Source organism: Stylophora pistillata, chromosome 11, assembly GCF_964205215.1.
Source record: "Stylophora pistillata chromosome 11, jaStyPist1.2, whole genome shotgun sequence".
Lineage (NCBI taxonomy): Eukaryota > Metazoa > Cnidaria > Anthozoa > Scleractinia > Pocilloporidae > Stylophora > Stylophora pistillata.
Genome location: NC_142529.1, coordinates 18,004,105 through 18,021,722, shown reverse-complemented (window position 1 = coordinate 18,021,722; position 17,618 = coordinate 18,004,105). Strand labels below are relative to the sequence as shown.

At 39.2% G+C, this 17,618-nt stretch overlaps 1 protein-coding gene and 1 pseudogene across 2 annotated transcripts in view; both read left to right on the top strand.

Annotated features, from left to right (window-relative positions):
* Nucleotides 1–557: 557 nt before the first annotated feature.
* Nucleotides 558–10,310, top strand: LOC148720416 (uncharacterized). Its single transcript, XM_088738370.1, has 7 exons — nt 558–815; nt 4,688–4,948; nt 5,161–5,298; nt 5,707–5,749; nt 6,126–6,902; nt 8,396–8,596; nt 9,552–10,310. Exons 1-7 carry the CDS (start codon nt 746–748, stop codon nt 9,751–9,753), a joined length of 1,692 nt encoding a protein of 563 aa, XP_088594496.1. The 5' UTR covers nt 558–745; the 3' UTR covers nt 9,754–10,310.
* A 2,201-nt stretch (nt 10,311–12,511) lies between these two features.
* The window catches only part of LOC148720411 (uncharacterized), a 55,234-nt pseudogene continuing 50,127 nt past the window's right edge, over nt 12,512–17,618 (top strand). Inside the window, exons 1-2 of the transcript XR_015992942.1 lie at nt 12,512–12,821; nt 16,609–17,168. The product of XR_015992942.1 is annotated as an uncharacterized LOC148720411 (transcript). The remainder of the gene's footprint in view (nt 12,822–16,608; nt 17,169–17,618) is intronic.

Sequence of the window (17,618 nt, the reverse complement as noted above, 5' to 3'; positions counted from 1 at the left end):
TTAATTTCTTTTTTGTCTCTCTAAGTTGTCTCTGTGAGGTGAGTGCGAGATGCTTGTGAGTGTGTGACCTGCGTCATCAGCGCTGGCATATGTGTGTGACCGTGATAGACGTAACACTTCCTCGAGAAAATTAACTCTTCGGGAAGTAATTACTGTAAAACAATCATGACTTGCTAAAAAGTGAACTAAATTGATAGGTATTGTAAATAAAGAAATAATAAAACATATTTGAAATGTTTGTGTTTATAATGAAGTGATGATCTGTCTTTTTCCATGCCATTTATACGAGGCAAACGCAATTAAAAAGGGTCGCCTCAATAGGATCGAATTTCTCGCTAACCTTCAACTTGGGACGCAACGTCAAAGTCTGATTGATTCTTGCTCAAACTGCTTGAGAATGTCTGTTGCGCATCCACAGTCACTTGAACCTTCAACAATGTAACAGTATCTGACTGCGATTACATAATGGGACAATTTCTGGTCACGCGTTGTTTACATAACATGAATTGTCACGTGCAGTATTTTTCCCGCCGTTTTGATGTATGTATTACTTTGGTCCTAAATAAATGGTTGAGTTAAACAACACAACACTTTACAAACAACACTTGAAATCAGCGAGGATGAACATCGTTTGACGAAAGATCGATCCTTTTCGACGAGCTGCGATTGTTTTCACAAAAGATATGTGAGATGCAATATTCGAGTGTGGCAATTTCTGCTATTGCTGTTGGCAATACTCGTCATCATGGGCGGCATAACAGGTTTAGCTGCAATCTTTGGCCCTGGAAAAGCTACCCTTGAAGAAGAAAAAAGAGGTATATAAATTTTAATATCTCGTTCAAAGATGAGTTATTCAGTTATTGCCACAATGCTTTCCAGTACCGACTCAAACAACGAAAGCAGTTAGTCTATCATTTCCGCATTGTATTCGGTAATGCTACTTCGAGATCCACTGTTTATGGGAGACAAGTGGTTTACGACATGTTTTTTCCCCTCTCGTTTGCCGCACTTGGAGCCTGCCGTCGGCGCATATCTCTTTCTGAGCCTTACTAAAAACAAACCACCTTTACAAAAACTAAAGGTGAAATACGCCGAGGTGTATAGAGGTTACCCGCTGACGTCACGTATCTCGTAGCAACCATGTTGGCCGCCATCTTGAAGGTCAGGTCTTCCAATGTTAACAAGCGATTCTGACCATGTCTGCGAAAAAAACTCACTTTTCAACGCTCGATCCGCTCGATAAAGAGAAATATTTGCAAAAAAAAGCTTGTATTGACAACATTGATCCGTTTGAGATCGCAAATAAGGAATGATCGTCAAATGTTAGCGATTTTCCACCGATAACTTACGTGGACCTCGTGAGGTAGCTAGTCCTAAATTCACTAGACGAAAAATTTAGGATGTATATGAAGAAAGTTTAAAGAAAATTTCGTTTCTTTAGATTTTGCCGACGAAATTTTTAGGCCATGAATTCTAGCCAAAACGTACCTTGTATTGCTTCCCAATAATGCTAGCTGAGTGGCTGCAAATCCTTTAGAAGATAAATTTTAAGTTGAAAGTGCATTGACAACCTACAATCTAAAAATGTTTCATGGTTTTACTCCCTCGAAATGGGTACATTTTCAACTGAACTGGGTTTCCTTGATACAGCGACGTTAACTCATATAGTGATTTCTCTCATTGCTTTACCACATGGTTGGCTTTTGAAACAATGATTTCTTTTGTTCAAAGGTTGAAAAAATTTGATGGAACATCAAAAGAAATTTGATATTAATGTTTGTAGACCAGATACATCACTATAAGTGATGAGCCAGCCCTAGGAAATCACTCAGTGTAATACACTGTTGGGTAGACCCTTAATATATCAGGTCTATAAGGAAACATTGGGTTACAAAACAACCCAAAATGACCCACAAAGAGGTTCAAGGAAAAAATCCTTGCTAAAATGAATGGCCAACCCCTTCCCCAAAGAACAAAATAGTAACGTTGGACCCTTACAGTAATTACCTAGAAAAATAGGGCTACACTGCATTCATGTGTGTCACATGAAGAGCAGCCCCTTTGCAACACCTCAAGGAGCACTTCTAGCAGGTTTTTTTTTTTTTGTTCTTGCAGCCTGTGTGTTGCCTCTAAGACAACACTGGGTTACACCACCATTTGCTGGTGCCCAAATTACACAGTCCCTAAAAAATAGAAGTCACAATCTTCAATACTGCTCCCAATAACAATAATAATTAATCCACTCCCAATAATTACATTTTTCAGTAAAGTACACAATCAGTGCATTGATATTTATGGGAAATACATGGAAACACAACCCCAAATAGAAAAAAAACAAAACAAAACAAAACAAGTGATATTCTGGTACAAAAACTTCTGCCCCTGAAAATGAAATAAATCAGACACAAGAGTGGCAGGGCTCACACCCTGCCAAAGCTATATTAATTTTTAATTCCAATATGCATTGACTTGTATACAAGTCCCCGCGACACTGCAATGCAATGTGCTTCCATGGGTATATCCAATTAACTAGTAATTTCAAGGTTTATCTATCTCAATTAACCTTAAAAGTCAAACTTATTCCAGTGAAAAAGTTTGCAAGCAAACTATTCTGGTTTCCCATACTAGAAAATTTAATTTCGGGAAAGCCACAAATGAAACATTACTCACTTCCAAACACCAGAGAAGCACTGACTGGCATGTGCCATTTTGCCAGCTGCCAACCTTTGATGTGCCATCGAGAAAGCTTTCAGTGTTTTAATGGGTATGCTCTGATGAACTGGTAATTTCAACGGTTCGAGGGCAGGTACAAAAAGCAGGTCACAGGTCACAGGTCACAGGTCACAGGTCACAGGTGACAGGTCAGAGGTCACAATTAACAGGTCACAATTAAAGAGTTATACACCGGATAGAGTAAAGGCGTTGCATTTATAGTGTTTCATCGCAAGATATCCAATATCGCAGGAACAACTAAACACAACCACAACAAGACCCTCATCGGCAGGTTATGATTGAATTACAGTCGATGCTTAGTAAATAAGGATGTTAGGATGATGAATAAGGAAATATATGGCTTTACAACCATTTGAAAAGACCAAAAAAAGCGAGAAAAAACCTTAATTTCTTACCTCAAAATCCTCTCCTTCCTCCGCCATGATTCTCACGCGCACGAGGGAATTCCCAGTTCCAGGCTTCTGTCACAGACTCGTTCCAAGCCCCTATAGATCGAAGAAAATGTTATTTCTGTCTGCACATTAAAAAGAATTCTTCAAGCTGGGAACAGAGGAAACAGTACCAGTACACCCAACAGAATGTTGAACTAGTGACATTTTATTGTTCTATTCTTACACGAAAACCGGAACGCATATATATTATGTTCATTTCTGACGACTGGAAATGGAACTCTATAATGCAACGCCTTTACTCTATCCGGTGTATAACTCTTTAAGTGTGACCTGTTAATTGTGACCTGTGACCTGTGACTTGTGACCTGTGACCTGCGACCTGCTTTTTGTACCTTCCGGTAATTTCAATGTTTACATCTATCTCAAGCAACCTTAAAAGTCAAACTTAATCCAGAGAAACAGTTTGCATGCAAACTATTCTGGTTTACAATACTAGAAACTACAATTTCAGGAAAGCCACAAATGAAACATTACTCACTTTGAACAACAGATAAGCACTGATTGGCAAGACTTAACCTTGAGAAAGCCTCCAGTGCTTTCATAAGGACTACTTAGGATTTCAATTTGCGTCTTCTAGACGAAAGATCGAGCGCTTTTTCTCTTTGATAGACGATAACACTTGGGAAACAATAATATCCCTTCTTGTCGCGATTTGAACGGTTGGAACAACCGACAACAGAGCAAAAATTGACTATCTTTACGTCAGCCCTTCGGTTGGTCTTATGTTTTCCGCGAGAGGTTCGCCTTCAAGATGGCCGTCAATGCGTTTCTATGGAAGCGTGACATCATGCGGGATACCTCTTTTCTGATTTAATTTTAAATCAAAGAAACTTCTCTGGTTGAGATCTCCAAAGTTGTTCCCGACTTTATGGCGCACAAACACTCTTTAACCCTACGTTACTAAGTCGAACATACATTACGTTTTATTTGTGAAGAAATTGTACAGTTAGAATTTTGCGGTACCTTAGCAACTCTGATTAGTGGAACTTGTTTATTTCAAACTGAGCCTCGACAGGTCATTGAGGATGGGCAACAGGTCAAAAATGATAATGTCTATGTCTGTAAATTGTGTCATATTAATGAGGGTATGGCGAGTGTTGACAGAAGATTTATGCTGTCCTTTTTCTGATAATTTGATTTGACAATAAACGAAAATTCCTGTGTGTACGCGTAACAACAATGTATGAGAAAATGATCGAGGGAAGTAAGCGCGAAAATTAAGTGCAAGTGCGGGCGTGCAAAGAGAAAAGACCTCTTGTGAACATTTCATAAAAATTGTGCCCTTCCACACTTTTAATATAACACTTAAAATATCTAATAACTTGGATATATCAACAAAGTTGAAAAGGTAAATTGGCCACCGTAACGATTACAAAAGCTGACGTTTTGAGCCTTTATTCACTTAAAATATCTACTCTGTCGTGTTTTTTGGTTTTGCTTCGGTTGTTCGTTTGTCTTTGTTTGTTTGTGTTTTGTGACCACTGCTCTAACAACCACATCAGAACCAACAACCGCTGCTCTACCAACCACAGATCAACCAAGAACCACAGAAAAAGCACCACCTACTGCCCCATCTACCACAGCAGAACCAAAAACCACAGAAAAAGCAACAACTACTGCTGCAGTAAACGCTACCACCACACTTACCACAGCAATACCAACAGCTACTGCTGTAGCATCAATTGCTGGGCCAACAACAGCAGCACCAATCACGCCCCCTCATAAAAAAATCTTAGAGTGTGGAACAGCTATAGTTGGCGCAGGTGAGGACTGGGCACTACTGGTCCGTTGCAATTACGTGGGAGATCTAGGACTCATAAAATCTTTTAACTCTTAAAATCGATTCCTTTGGTTTGTCGCAGTTGTTCGTATGAAAGCTTAGAGAATTGGTGGTGAGAAAGCACACAGTAATAGGCGAGTCTATTCTCGACAGCTACTGCCTGGAATTCTTAAACTGATTTCTTTTCATTTATAGGTATTGGTAGTTTATTAACAGCTTATATCCTTCTTTTCAACAAAAATGAAACGAGCTTGTGTATCTTTGAGGAAGAGGATCATCTTGGAGGAAAAGTTTTGGATTTCAGTTTCACTGAAGTTCCAGACGTCGCAGTGGGTTCGTTTTAAATTATCGTATCGACCCATCAAAGAGTTGCAGTTCAATATGAAAAACTGGTCATGATTCATCCCCTAAGACCAATGGGGGGGGGGGCTGGGGGGTTGGGGGAAGGTTGTGAGCGGAGGATTTTGGTTGTGTAGCAATCAAATTTACCTGATGCTTCCATAAATCTCTGTAGTTTTTTTATGACCACTCAGTCAATTTCTGTATCCTTTATACTTCATTGCTGACAATTGACCCATTTACGTTCCCCCTCAAAGACATGTGATCCCCAAAAAAATCTCCAACTCCCCTTTTCCTTGGCGATGTTAAATGAGCATTTCCTAACGAAATCATTTTTAACCACCCTGATAGACCCACCTAATGGATAATTTTGTAGATTTTTAACTTACTTTTGATTCGTAGGCCTTGGACAGTGGAACATTTACGGCGCCAACTATGATGAAATGTAAGTGTCATCAACAATTCTAAAAAACGTTCACATTTTGTTATTTTCCTCCCACATTCTTTTCATCGGAGCGATTTCGTTGAAAATTTTTACAAACGAACCAATGATAAACATATTTTCAGCCAACTTGATCTCATTATTTTATGTCTTACGAAAGTCGTCAAAAAAGTAGTCCTTTGCAGGATATCGATGTTCCTCTATTGCCAATCCTCATCCCTCACCCCTCCTCCAGAAAATTGAACTTGTAAATTACTCGCATCCGATCCGAGTTTGTATACGTATTTATTTGTTTACAGACTTTTCTTGAATTACTACGTTAGAAAATCTATAGCTGATGACTAGCTCCAATTTTTTTCTAATTTTCACTTCATTTTAGTGAGCTCGTCAATACATTGGGAGTCACTCATGACCCTTGGATCAGGAAAACCACTCGTGTTGAAGCTCGTGGTGTGTACAAAGACAGTTTTGATTCCCTAAAGTCACAGGCCTTTCCAACGTTAAGTCATCGAGCCCCGACGAACAACAAAAGCCTCTCAGAAATCGCACAGTTCATTTATGATGATAAGAGAAATTATACCCAGTTCTCTACAGCGGAGACGTTTCTTATGTACGAGCTGTCTCCGGAGGGAGCCAAGTTCATGGCAGATACTTTTGGATTCAAGGGTGACTATATGCAAAAAATAAACCCAAACAGTTATAGAACCTACCTACACCATGAGGAGTTTCTCGTAGATGAGACTCAAAGTCATGACGACACGAGGCCCACCAAAGGTATGAGTGAGATTGTCACAGAACTTCAGAAAAAAGTGGAAAATCTTGGTGGAAAAATCTACCTTAAAGAATCAGTAACATCTGTTGACAAAAGTGAAGGCAAGTATGTCCTTCGAACGACGACCTTAACTGTAAAGGCCAACAAGACAATTATCACTGTCGGACCTACGGCTTTGAAGAAGATAAGGGGTGACGTCATTACGAACATCACAGATCACGAGATTTTTAACTCCATTGTAAGTGTTCCTGCATTCTTCGGAGCAGCGGTCTACAAAACGGCGTGGTGGAATGACACTACCGCCACTAAGAAGAACAACGCTCTGCAGCCTTTGGACATGTTTATATCCAGCAGTCACTGTTTGGGTATTACCATGCCTTACCAGTAAGTAATCGTCTGGTCTTACGATAATGTTCATCACTAAGTTATAAATCGTGCGATTTTAATCATTCATTTAACCTTGGGTGATCAGCAATTATAAGCCATCAAACAATTTTTGCTCGCGTGCGACTGGTCTCAATACTTTACTTGACCAAATATGCCCCACTTGAAACTGGGGAATATTCAGTGAAGTACCCCAAGTGATACTTCCTGACTTCCAAACCTTACGTCCACTACTTTAAGGGTCGGGTTTAAAAGGAAGAGAGAGTGTTCAGCTGGTTTTACAGAAGAAGGCACATGTTTGTTTGTTTATAAAGTCGTACCAAAGAGCACTGAAAAATAAACATCCCACGAAGCAAACGATAAGCGTTTCGTAAACATTTTAAAAAATATTTGAAAGAAATTATGATCAGTTTTTGATAAACGCAATAGCCTCCACTTGGTGTGAAAATGTACTGGTTTATGATCCATCAAATCTTCGTTTCTACTCGAATCGAAGCTGTTTGTAAAGATTTTCCCTCCCGGTTAGCTCAATGGATAGAGCACTGGACTGTTGTGCGGGAGGTCGAGGGTTCGAGCCCCGGCCGGACCAACACCTAAGGTCTTAAAATATTTGAGAAGAATATGCTGCCTTTCTATAACGTCAAGAAATGGTTAAACATTCTAGTCTTCTCGGATAGGGACAAATAAATGGAGGCCCCGTCTCCTGCAGGGTTAGGGGTAGGAGACGTTAATTTCCCACGCACGAGATTACTGTGTGATGGAAGTCCTCCCCTGGGGTGGGATGGGTGGGTTGCTGTCATACGTTTCATACATGAGCCTCTGGCTCGGGCAATGTAGGTAACCATGCCCCACGTAAAGACAATAAACAATAAACTTAACTTAAACTTAGGGATAAAAAAGACAATAACCTCCATTTCATGCGAAATTTTACTTTTCTTATGATAAAGTCGAGCCTATGTTAAGCGGCACTGTATTAAGAGGTTACCCTGAATTAAGTTGTCAGTTGTAGAAGTCTCGAGTTTTTTTCCTCTAAATCATTGTAATTTCACCTCCACTGATCGATCACCTCTTTCAAGCGGTCACGGTTACCCTTTACTTGTCCTAACGGCCTGTTTTTATTCTCCTTCACCTGTGTTAAACGGTCACCGAAATTAAAACAGGAACATTCGAATGAAACTAAGAGTAATCTTTCAAGTAAATTAAAATCCATGTTTCTCTCCTTGAATGAAAGTAAGTAGTATTTTCGAGCGAGATTCTATACATTCAGTAGTCAGCTATGGCAAAAAGTAGCTTATAGTGGGTGCTATTTACCGTTGTTTATAATACCTCTAATCTGTGGAACCCGGCGTATTAAGAAGTCAACCTGCATTAACTTTAGTTGTTTTTGTTACGGAAGGACACAATAGCATCGATATCAGGTTCTTTACTAGAAATTTTATGGTCAAGGCTATTGAATTTAAATAATTATTAATTTTTGTTACTTGTTATTTTAGGGGAGTCGGACCTAATGGAGAAGTCGTGCTACACACAATAGCCAATAACGGTGGGTGCAGTGATAACTGGGGAAAACTCTTACAGATTTCTGAGGATGAACTAAACAAAGAACTGACGCGAGCCCTGAAATACAAGTTTCAAAGAGACGACATACCGCTGCCCCTGAAGACTGCATACAAATATTGGCAGGAAGGTTTCTGGTGAGTGTAATTTAAATTGCCACCAAAACTAAAAGTCTAAAATGCTCTTCCTCAAACCTCCGCATGGTCTTCATCATTAGTTGTTCCATGAAGCTTCCAAACATTTTAGTCCTTGAGAAACAATAAAGGGAATCTAGTGTTGTGTTCATTATTTAAAGGCTGATGGTTTCTAAAGAAACTGTCTGGTGCTGCGTCGATGGGGGTAACGAAATAATTTGGATATATCAAAAAAGTTGAAAAGGTAAATTGGCCACCGTAACGATTACAAAAGCTGACGTTTCGGGCTCCAACGAAGGGCTAACGCTCGAAACGTCAGCTTTTGTAACCGTTACGGTGGCCAATTTACCATTTCAGCTTTGTTGTTATATCTAGGATATAACAACAAAGTTGAAATGGTAAATTGGCCACCGTTACGATTATAAAAGCTGACGTTTCGAGAGTTAGCACTTCGACGCTCGAAACGTCAGCTTTTATGATCGTAACGGCGGCCAATCTACCATTTCAACTTTGTTGATATATTCAAATTAATCTGTTCATTATTTGTTGGACTGAGTTAAAGAAGAAATATTGATCATCAGCATTGAGTACGATTACGGGGAAAGTATATCGTGTAAACGCAAAACATGTTGTGATAAACCCACCTTGGAAAAACGTCTTGCTTTTCATAGCTGGAGTCTCTGACCCAGTATCACGCCGTCGGAATGGTGGCGAGGCGATTAAGTGATTAACAAATCAATCATTTTCAGAGAAATAAACTTTCGCAACGACAGACTTTGAATGGCTTCCTAGGGCGAGGCGATGCTATAATCTATTACTCTGTTTGGCTTGACAGTTTTTTTATTTCTGGGGTTGTTGTCGAATTTCAAAACCTGGCAGGCATCATGGTTCCATTACAAGCCCGATGAGAGGAACAGCTGTCTAATGTTTATCAAATTTTCTTTCTTTGATAATACAGGTATTTCCAGAAGCCTGGTGCTAACTATAACTTAACGACCATTCGACAATGGGCCAAGCGACCGCTGATCGGACAAGATGTATTCTTGGTTGACAGGGCATTCAATAATTTTGGTGGATGGTTACAGGACACTTTGCGTTCAGCAAATGATGCTTTAGTGGAGGGCTGGAATTCTAAACTGCCATTTGATGTTTATCTCTAAAGTCATAATCTACGGTGGCCCATAGGGGACATGACACATCTTTTTTTTTTTATCGCGCGATAAATGATAGATTATCGCGCGATAAATGGAGATTATCGCGCGATAAATGGAAATTATCGCGCGATAACTAAAGATTATCGCGCGATAAATGGAAATTATCGCGCGATAACATTTATTATTATCGCGCGATAATATTTATTATCGTGCGATAATTTATCATTTATCACGTGATGAATGGAAACTCGTCAGGTCACGTAATCGGCTGTCATGCATGTTGTTTCCGTGGACGACGATGACTGCCACAGTTGAGGAGCTATGTTTTGAGGTCGATAGTTCGTTTTATTCATGTAAAAAGATCATTTAGCAGTACGTTGCAATATTACGACACATAGCTCTTTGAATCTGTATAGTAAACCTTGATTTTGCGAAGTCCGAGCCCGTGGAAATTTTGTATTATTTATTTATATTTTGTAATAACTTTTTGATGATTGCATGACTTACACTGTCACGGTTGTGTTACACTAAAACCTTGAAATAAACTTTCATCAGTTTGCTCATCTTCCAGTCTATACTATATGCCCTCTAAATTTCTTTGTCATTGCTCAAATGTGCTGGAAGTCACTCTGGCATCCTGTTGCGTCACAACTTCACATGGACAAAAGTCATCTTTATTTGTTCTTATTTCCTCTTATTGCATTCTTTTAATAAAAACGCGATGGCAAATTTAGACCAATTTTAATTTTAACTTTACATTGAGAAACTTTGTATGGACAAAAGTCATCTTTATTTCTTCTTATTTCCTCTTATCGTATTTTTTTAATAATAACAACGCGATGGCAAATTTGGACCAATTTTAAGAAAAAAAAATGTGAAGGTATTTTTTGACATTTCGTGCATTTCTCCTAATTGGGCATCATCTATCAATGATTAATAATTTTTAACTCCCAAGATCTGATTGTTAATTCTCTCCTCTAGCTGCCACGCATTTCCTTGCAAATTAGTAACAAGAATTTGGCGTCAGATCAAGAGAACAACTTTGAATTCTAACTGATGAGTTTGAGCATTCTCGTTACCTGGATACTTTATACTTTACTTGATGGATATTGTGGGGAGAAGTCACAGCTTAATCACTTCTGGGAGTTAAAGTGTTAAAGTAACTGAGGTCTTTCCTTCCTGCTAGCACTACTTGGAGGATCGCAATGGGGTGATAGCTTCTACGGTTAACGGTTAAAATTTTGGCCAATTTATGCCTGACAATTATCGTCATTCTACTCATGTTACCTGAAATTGTTTTTACGGTTTCTACGACTGGATTGGTAAAAACTTGTCAATTTTTACGCGTAATGGCTAAACTTTTGGCATTTTTTACCTCTATCAGTTAACCCCATTGAGATCCTCTTCTTACATGGACAACTAAAATGTTCCTACAATGCTTTCCACTGCATATATTGTTACTTACATCAGAGCATGTACCAGGAGACTGGACACGAACGTAAAACCCCACCTAAACTTCATTTATATTTCCACAGGCGGCCCAAGCTCTCTTTGAGAACCACACAAGGAACACAATTTGCATATCGATTTATAAGGATATGTATGGGATTTTCTACAAGATAGCCATAGAGATAGTTAAATTGTGTTCCTTGTGTGGTTCTCAAAGAGAGCCTGGGCCGCCTGTGATATTTCTAACTGAGCCCCCATGACGCTCCCACCGTTAACTAGACGGCTCTGACAGGCTATTTTCATCATTCGCTCCGACGAAAGGCTAACGCACGAAATGTCAGCTTTTATAACCGTAACGGTGGCCAATTTACCATTTCAACTTTGTTGATATATTCAAATTATTTTCATCAAGGTTTAATTGATTATCTTAGGAGATAAACACCAACGAAAATACTTCTGAAAATGACAAACAAAAAGAAACAAAAAAAAATTTCAATTAAGAAATCATGTGGCTTTCTGCAGAGCCGGCGTTCAGACGCGCAACTCACGCATAACTCACGCTGTCGATCAACCCAAGAATACGCGTGTTTTGCTTAATAAAAACGTGTTTTTTAGCTTACAGACAGTGCTTTCTTTGATTCTTCGGTTCCGTCAAGGTTGAACCAATTCAAGACAACACTAAAAGTCGGTTTATTAAAAGCCAAAGCTAAACATTAAGTTTTCCTATTATAATTCAGTTATTTGAGGACACTTACAGCGCTAGAGCAAGATGGTAAACAAGCGCCAATATGGCGGCCTTTGTTTTATGAGAAATCTCAATTTTTACAATTTGCATATCAAAATCGTGACTCCTGTATGATTTCATGTCAGTTTATACACTAAAATGGTATGTCAAAGTCACACTTCAAAATTAATCAAGTCCTACGTGTAAAGCTAGTCTCAAAAAAGAGATTAACTAAGCTTACAATGTTTGATGTACGATCTGCATTCATACACGTACTTCTATTCCGTGACCAGAGTTATGTTGCGTGACGAACGCCGTGACCATGATAGTTCTTCACGTGTCATCCGTTTCAAGAAAATAATAAAGTCTATCAATTTTTTAAAGGAGAGCTACTTTATAGTGAGAGGAAAAGAGAAAAATTAAAACAATTTAGGAATATTCTACAATTTGAAAGTTGTCTGTTTACAATATCTCCTGCGTGTCATCTGGGCGGGGTAAGCCCAGTCCATTCAAATCAAAAATGTTATCTCAAACGAATCGGATTTCTTGTGACACTATAAAATCGTCAAGTTCAGCAAACTCTGTCCAGATTTGAGCTCAAACCGCTCGAAAATGTCTTGCGCTCAGACATTCGACAGCTCGACAACGTTAAGAATTTGCGAAGAAGGACACGATGTCACGAACCAGGAGTATTACTCGAAAAAGCGATGCACTTTTTCGTGTTGTAATTGTCTCTATAAAAAATGTACTTTTCGTGTGTGGCATATTCTGCTGTTCCTGTTTATAATAATCGTCATAATTGGAGGTCTAGCAGTTATAATCGCAATGCTCGGCCCTGGAAGTCCAGATTTGAAATACTCAACTAGAACCAGATCAGATACACCTGAAGGTGGCTGTAAAGGTATTTGTACGTAAAAATTGATTAGGAATGAAAGATTTGTATATAGGATTGCTCACAATTGTCATCACGATGGCAAATGATCCAAATGCGCGCGCCTCTCTGATTATTTTGTGCCGGCCCGAGTCTGTCTCCTCAGGAGTTGATGAGCTGCTGGTCTCATCCAAAAACAAAAAACAAAAAATGAAGACGCAGGACTGATACAAAAAACAGATTTCGAAGGTTTTAATCGTTTAATAATGTGATTACCGGCCTGCGCGACCTTCTGTAATTCGCTAAGTAAATTATTGCTGTTTGTGCCTCGATGTTTAATGTTCTTGGGGAGGTTCTTGTTTCATTAGCTTTTAATAAGAGTGAGGTGCGTTAGGACTGGCGATGTTCCGCGATCTCAACTTGGCCTGCGCTGGATACAGAGGATCTTACTACAGCTATGTTAGAAAATTAAGAACTCGAGATAGATTCACAACTCCAAGACGGGATAAACGGTCAGGAAAACAAAACAAAACAGAAAAAAGGCAAAGCAAAATAAAACCGAGACAAAACGTACAAACAAGGTGAGAGGTATGACCTGGTAAGTAAGACAAAACGTTTGCGAGACTCTCACGAACCACCTAGCATCTTTTATTTGAACTTGTGACAACTGCCATTGAAACGAAGTCTGTGCAGCGTGGCTTTCAGGTTAAACAAAACAATGAACGAATTTTCCTTGCGTGATTTTTCATGTTAGGTGTTAATTTCCTTTGTCTACCTCAAATTAAGTATTGACACCCAACTTCGAAGGAGAGCGTCACAGATAAAAAGCGATGAGTTCCAAACTAAATCGCTCAGATACGCATCTCATATTTTACGCATACAAAAGTATAGATGACAAAGCTCTTCAATTATGAAGTCAATAACATTTTACTTTCCGACAAATTCTAGAATGCGACTCTTCACTTGAAGTGATCTACTGATAGAGTCTAAATAGAGAGAGAAAAATATTCAACATTTGGATAAGTTTACTCTTTTGAAAAATGACAAAAGCACTCGATGTACGCTTGTGCTCGTACTAACAGCTTTCCAATGGATTTCATTCGTAACTGGCTACTCTTGACGAATTTTGGTAACAGGATCCATTACAATCAGATATAGGAATTTTGGTGACAGAAGATTAAGCGTGAATTAAAACACGGTGGATCCATTTAAATCTGTCAAACAGACGAAAAAGACACAGTTCGTGATGTTTGTTCAACTTGAAATTTTCACCGCAAGAAATCCGGCGGTGGAAAATGAAATGTGATGACTTTCATTTGACGTAACGTGGACGCGAAGGAATGCTGTTTCATGTCAAACTTTTTGTTGAAAGCAGAGGCGGGTGCATACAAAACGAACCGGCAAATTTTTCGCCATGAGATTTCATTAATTCCGTATCATTACCAAAAAGTACACTGATCTAGCATTGGCCTTTTCACTTTAAACTATTGGATTGCGCGTTGCATGAAGACATTCTAAGTATCTAAAATACATCATGATTAATTGACTTGAAGTGACAGAAAGAATGAAATGAAATGAAAAAGTTCAATTATCGAATGCTTTGTTTTTAGGGTCAAAAATGTGAACTTTTCAACGCCAAAACTAATGATAGCCATGGCACCGGAAATTGTCTTTAAATGGTGGTCACGTTTCGCTTTTTAGTGGCAAATTGTCGTATTCCAAAACGTGCAAGGTGTAGAATTTTAATGATTATTTACAAAGACAAACAATGTTCTTTGTAACCAAGGTATGAAGGATTAACGTAAGGACATTGTAAGATAACTAGCGTGCATCGCATAGGATAAGATTAGATTTGTAGGTCGTGAACTTCTTCGAAGCGAAACATTGCGCAAGTATTACAGTAAATTTTGAATAATTGAGCTAATTAAAAAAATAATTGCTTTGAAATGACCTTCGTGAATATGCATAACTAACCGAAGACATTCTTAACTCTTAATGCACTGCTGCGTCTAACAGCTCGAGAAACAGAATGAGGAATTTTGTGAATTTGACATTTTTTGACGGGACACCTGCAATAATCTTTACTGTAGACACAAAGCTGCGATAAGCTGCGTTGAGAAAACGCTCTCAGACAGATGTAACGATTTAAAGGTTATCTGGCAATCTTCTTGGGCTGCGAGATGCAATAAACACAGCCTGACTTGTGGCTTGCGTAACACAACGGTCATTCGTCCGTGCATGTGCGAACGTTGTAGTTCCTCTTTGCTATGGGGTATACTTTAAGTCCTTTCTGGCCGCCAGAGTAAGGTTGTCGTACAAGAGTTTGCAGACCAAATTCAACTTTTGTAAGGCAGAGACAGAGTCCCGTCTGAAAACAGGGTGAAGAATCGGGTGGTTCATTCCGGTGTATAGGCAGTACCGAGGAGTACCCTGGTCACTGATTTTCATGTGCACTCTTTACCGAGAAACTTGCTGCCTGCACATAACATGTCAAAGGTGAGTGCGTGACTGGTACAAATGTGTGTGTGTTACAACGACAGCTTCTTAAGAACTGAAAGCCGGCTCTTCAAGGGTTATAAATCACTATGAATCTATCGAAGAAATATTTTAAAAGCAGCGCTACAGTCTTTGATTAAGGAAAAAACAAGAGAGAAACTTTAGCGTTATCTGGACCAAAAATGGCTTCCTGCTTATCATATGGTTAACATTTACGGGTGTGGCTATGAGAGCCACTTGTGAAAGCCACCTCTCATTTGCGGGAACTACAATCTGAATAGGGTAATCTATTGTTTGAGACCTTAATAACTAGGGTCCATGCATTTTTAGATCTGTAAGGATACTATTTACTTTCGCTCTCAAACAACATGGAAATGTCTATTAAGCAGACATTCGACAGCTCGACAACTCTAAGAATATGCGATGAGGGTTTCGACCCCACAAAAGAGGAAATTTTTTTCAAAAAGAGATATACTTTTCGAGTTTGGTAGATTTATGCTGTTCCTGTTTATGATAATCGTTCTAGCTGTTATAATCGCAATGTTCGGCCCTGAAAGTCCAGATTTGAAATACCCGACTCCTAACCGCGGCGAAGGTATTTAAACTTTATTTAGAACCACTGCGATGTTTTTGCTCTAGCCAATAACTGTAACGATGGCGAATGGTCTGAATGCGAGGTTCTTGGACAAGTTTTCATTTTCCTGTTGAACTGAGTCTTTCTGTATGTATAAAGGAAATCGAGGCCAGGACTTTGGAGGTTGTTTGTGAATGCGAGGACGGGTCTCTGTTTTAGTGGCCCGATCAAAAGCTCAAGGTATAGTTTGACAACGGAGCCTCGCTAAATCGATTTTAACTCCATTGGAAATCAGCGACTTTTTGTCGCTCCTAATCAACGAAAGCTTAATAATTAGATCCTCGCCATTGTACGCGGAAATCAACGAGATTCCTCCTAAGAAAATGTTAGATAAGTTAGATTTGTTTTTGCTTTTGTTTTGTTTTGTTTTGCTTTTTTTTCAAACTCTTTCTCTTTAATGAAATACAATTTTCATTTGAAATTTTGAACGTTGATTTAGCCGGCCATTTTTCAAATTTCTGGGCCCTCGACCCAGTCAGTTCCAATCAGTTCGGTCAACATGATCGCTGACACAATTCTATTGATCACGAGCATTCTGTATTTGTGATGATCAACAGTCACCCAGGAAAGAGGATGGAAAACACACATAAAAGTCATCTTATTCTATTATTTTTATTGAAAAAAAGGACAAAACTTAACAAATGTTTTAAGTTTTCATTAACGTTTAGGTACGTTTCCTTAACCCAGGAGGTGAAGAGAACACAAAACCGACTGAGTTTCCTGCCACAACCAAAGATGCTGAGGGGACCACAAAAAAGAAACCAACAGAGCCTCCAATTCCATCCAAAGGAACTGAGCCGCAGCCTAGTCAGAAGCCAACAACCCCTGCGAAAACCGAGCCTACTACCTCTACTGAAGTAACACCCAGTGTAAAACCTACATCCAGCGCACAAACAACGGTACAAGTTACAACAACCACTGTAGCTCCCACCTCAGAATTAACAACTCAAACCACAGTAGGACCTAGAACAACGCAGGAGACTTCCACAGCACAACCAACAACCACAGAAAAGGCAACAACTACTGCTCCAACTTCCACAGCACAACTAACAACCACAGATAAAGCGACGACTCCTGCTTTACCAACAACCAGTGCTCCAACAACCACAGCACAGCCAACAACCACAGAAAAACCAAAGACTTCTGTTTTACCAACAACTACTGTTCCAACAACCACAGAAAAACCATCAACAACTGCTTTAACCAGCACAGCACAAATTACAACTACTGCTGCACCAACGACTGCTGTGCCAACAACAGCAGGACCTAAGACGCCTCCTCCTGAAAAATTCTTAGAGTGTGGAACAGCTATAATTGGAGCAGGTGAGGATTGGGCACTACTGGTCGGTTGCAATTCCCTGAGAGATGTAGCACTGATTAAACCTTTTAACCCTTGAAATTAATTCCTTTAGATTGCGACATTTGTTTCGATAAAAAGCTTAGAGAGGTGGTCTTCAGAATTACCCTGATAGGCTTGTCTATTCTCGCCAGCTATGGGTGGAAATTGTGTTGCTTTTATCAGGATAATCTAAACTTGAATCACCTCTAGAACTAAATCTTAATTGAGATAAGTACGAAGTTAGCAGACATTTTTAAGACCATCTGTTACATGTTGTTGTGTAGAAAAAGCGTTGCCCCCTTTACTAGCCCACCTAAGGGCTTGTATATCCATCGAAATCAGGGCTTTAACCAGGAGG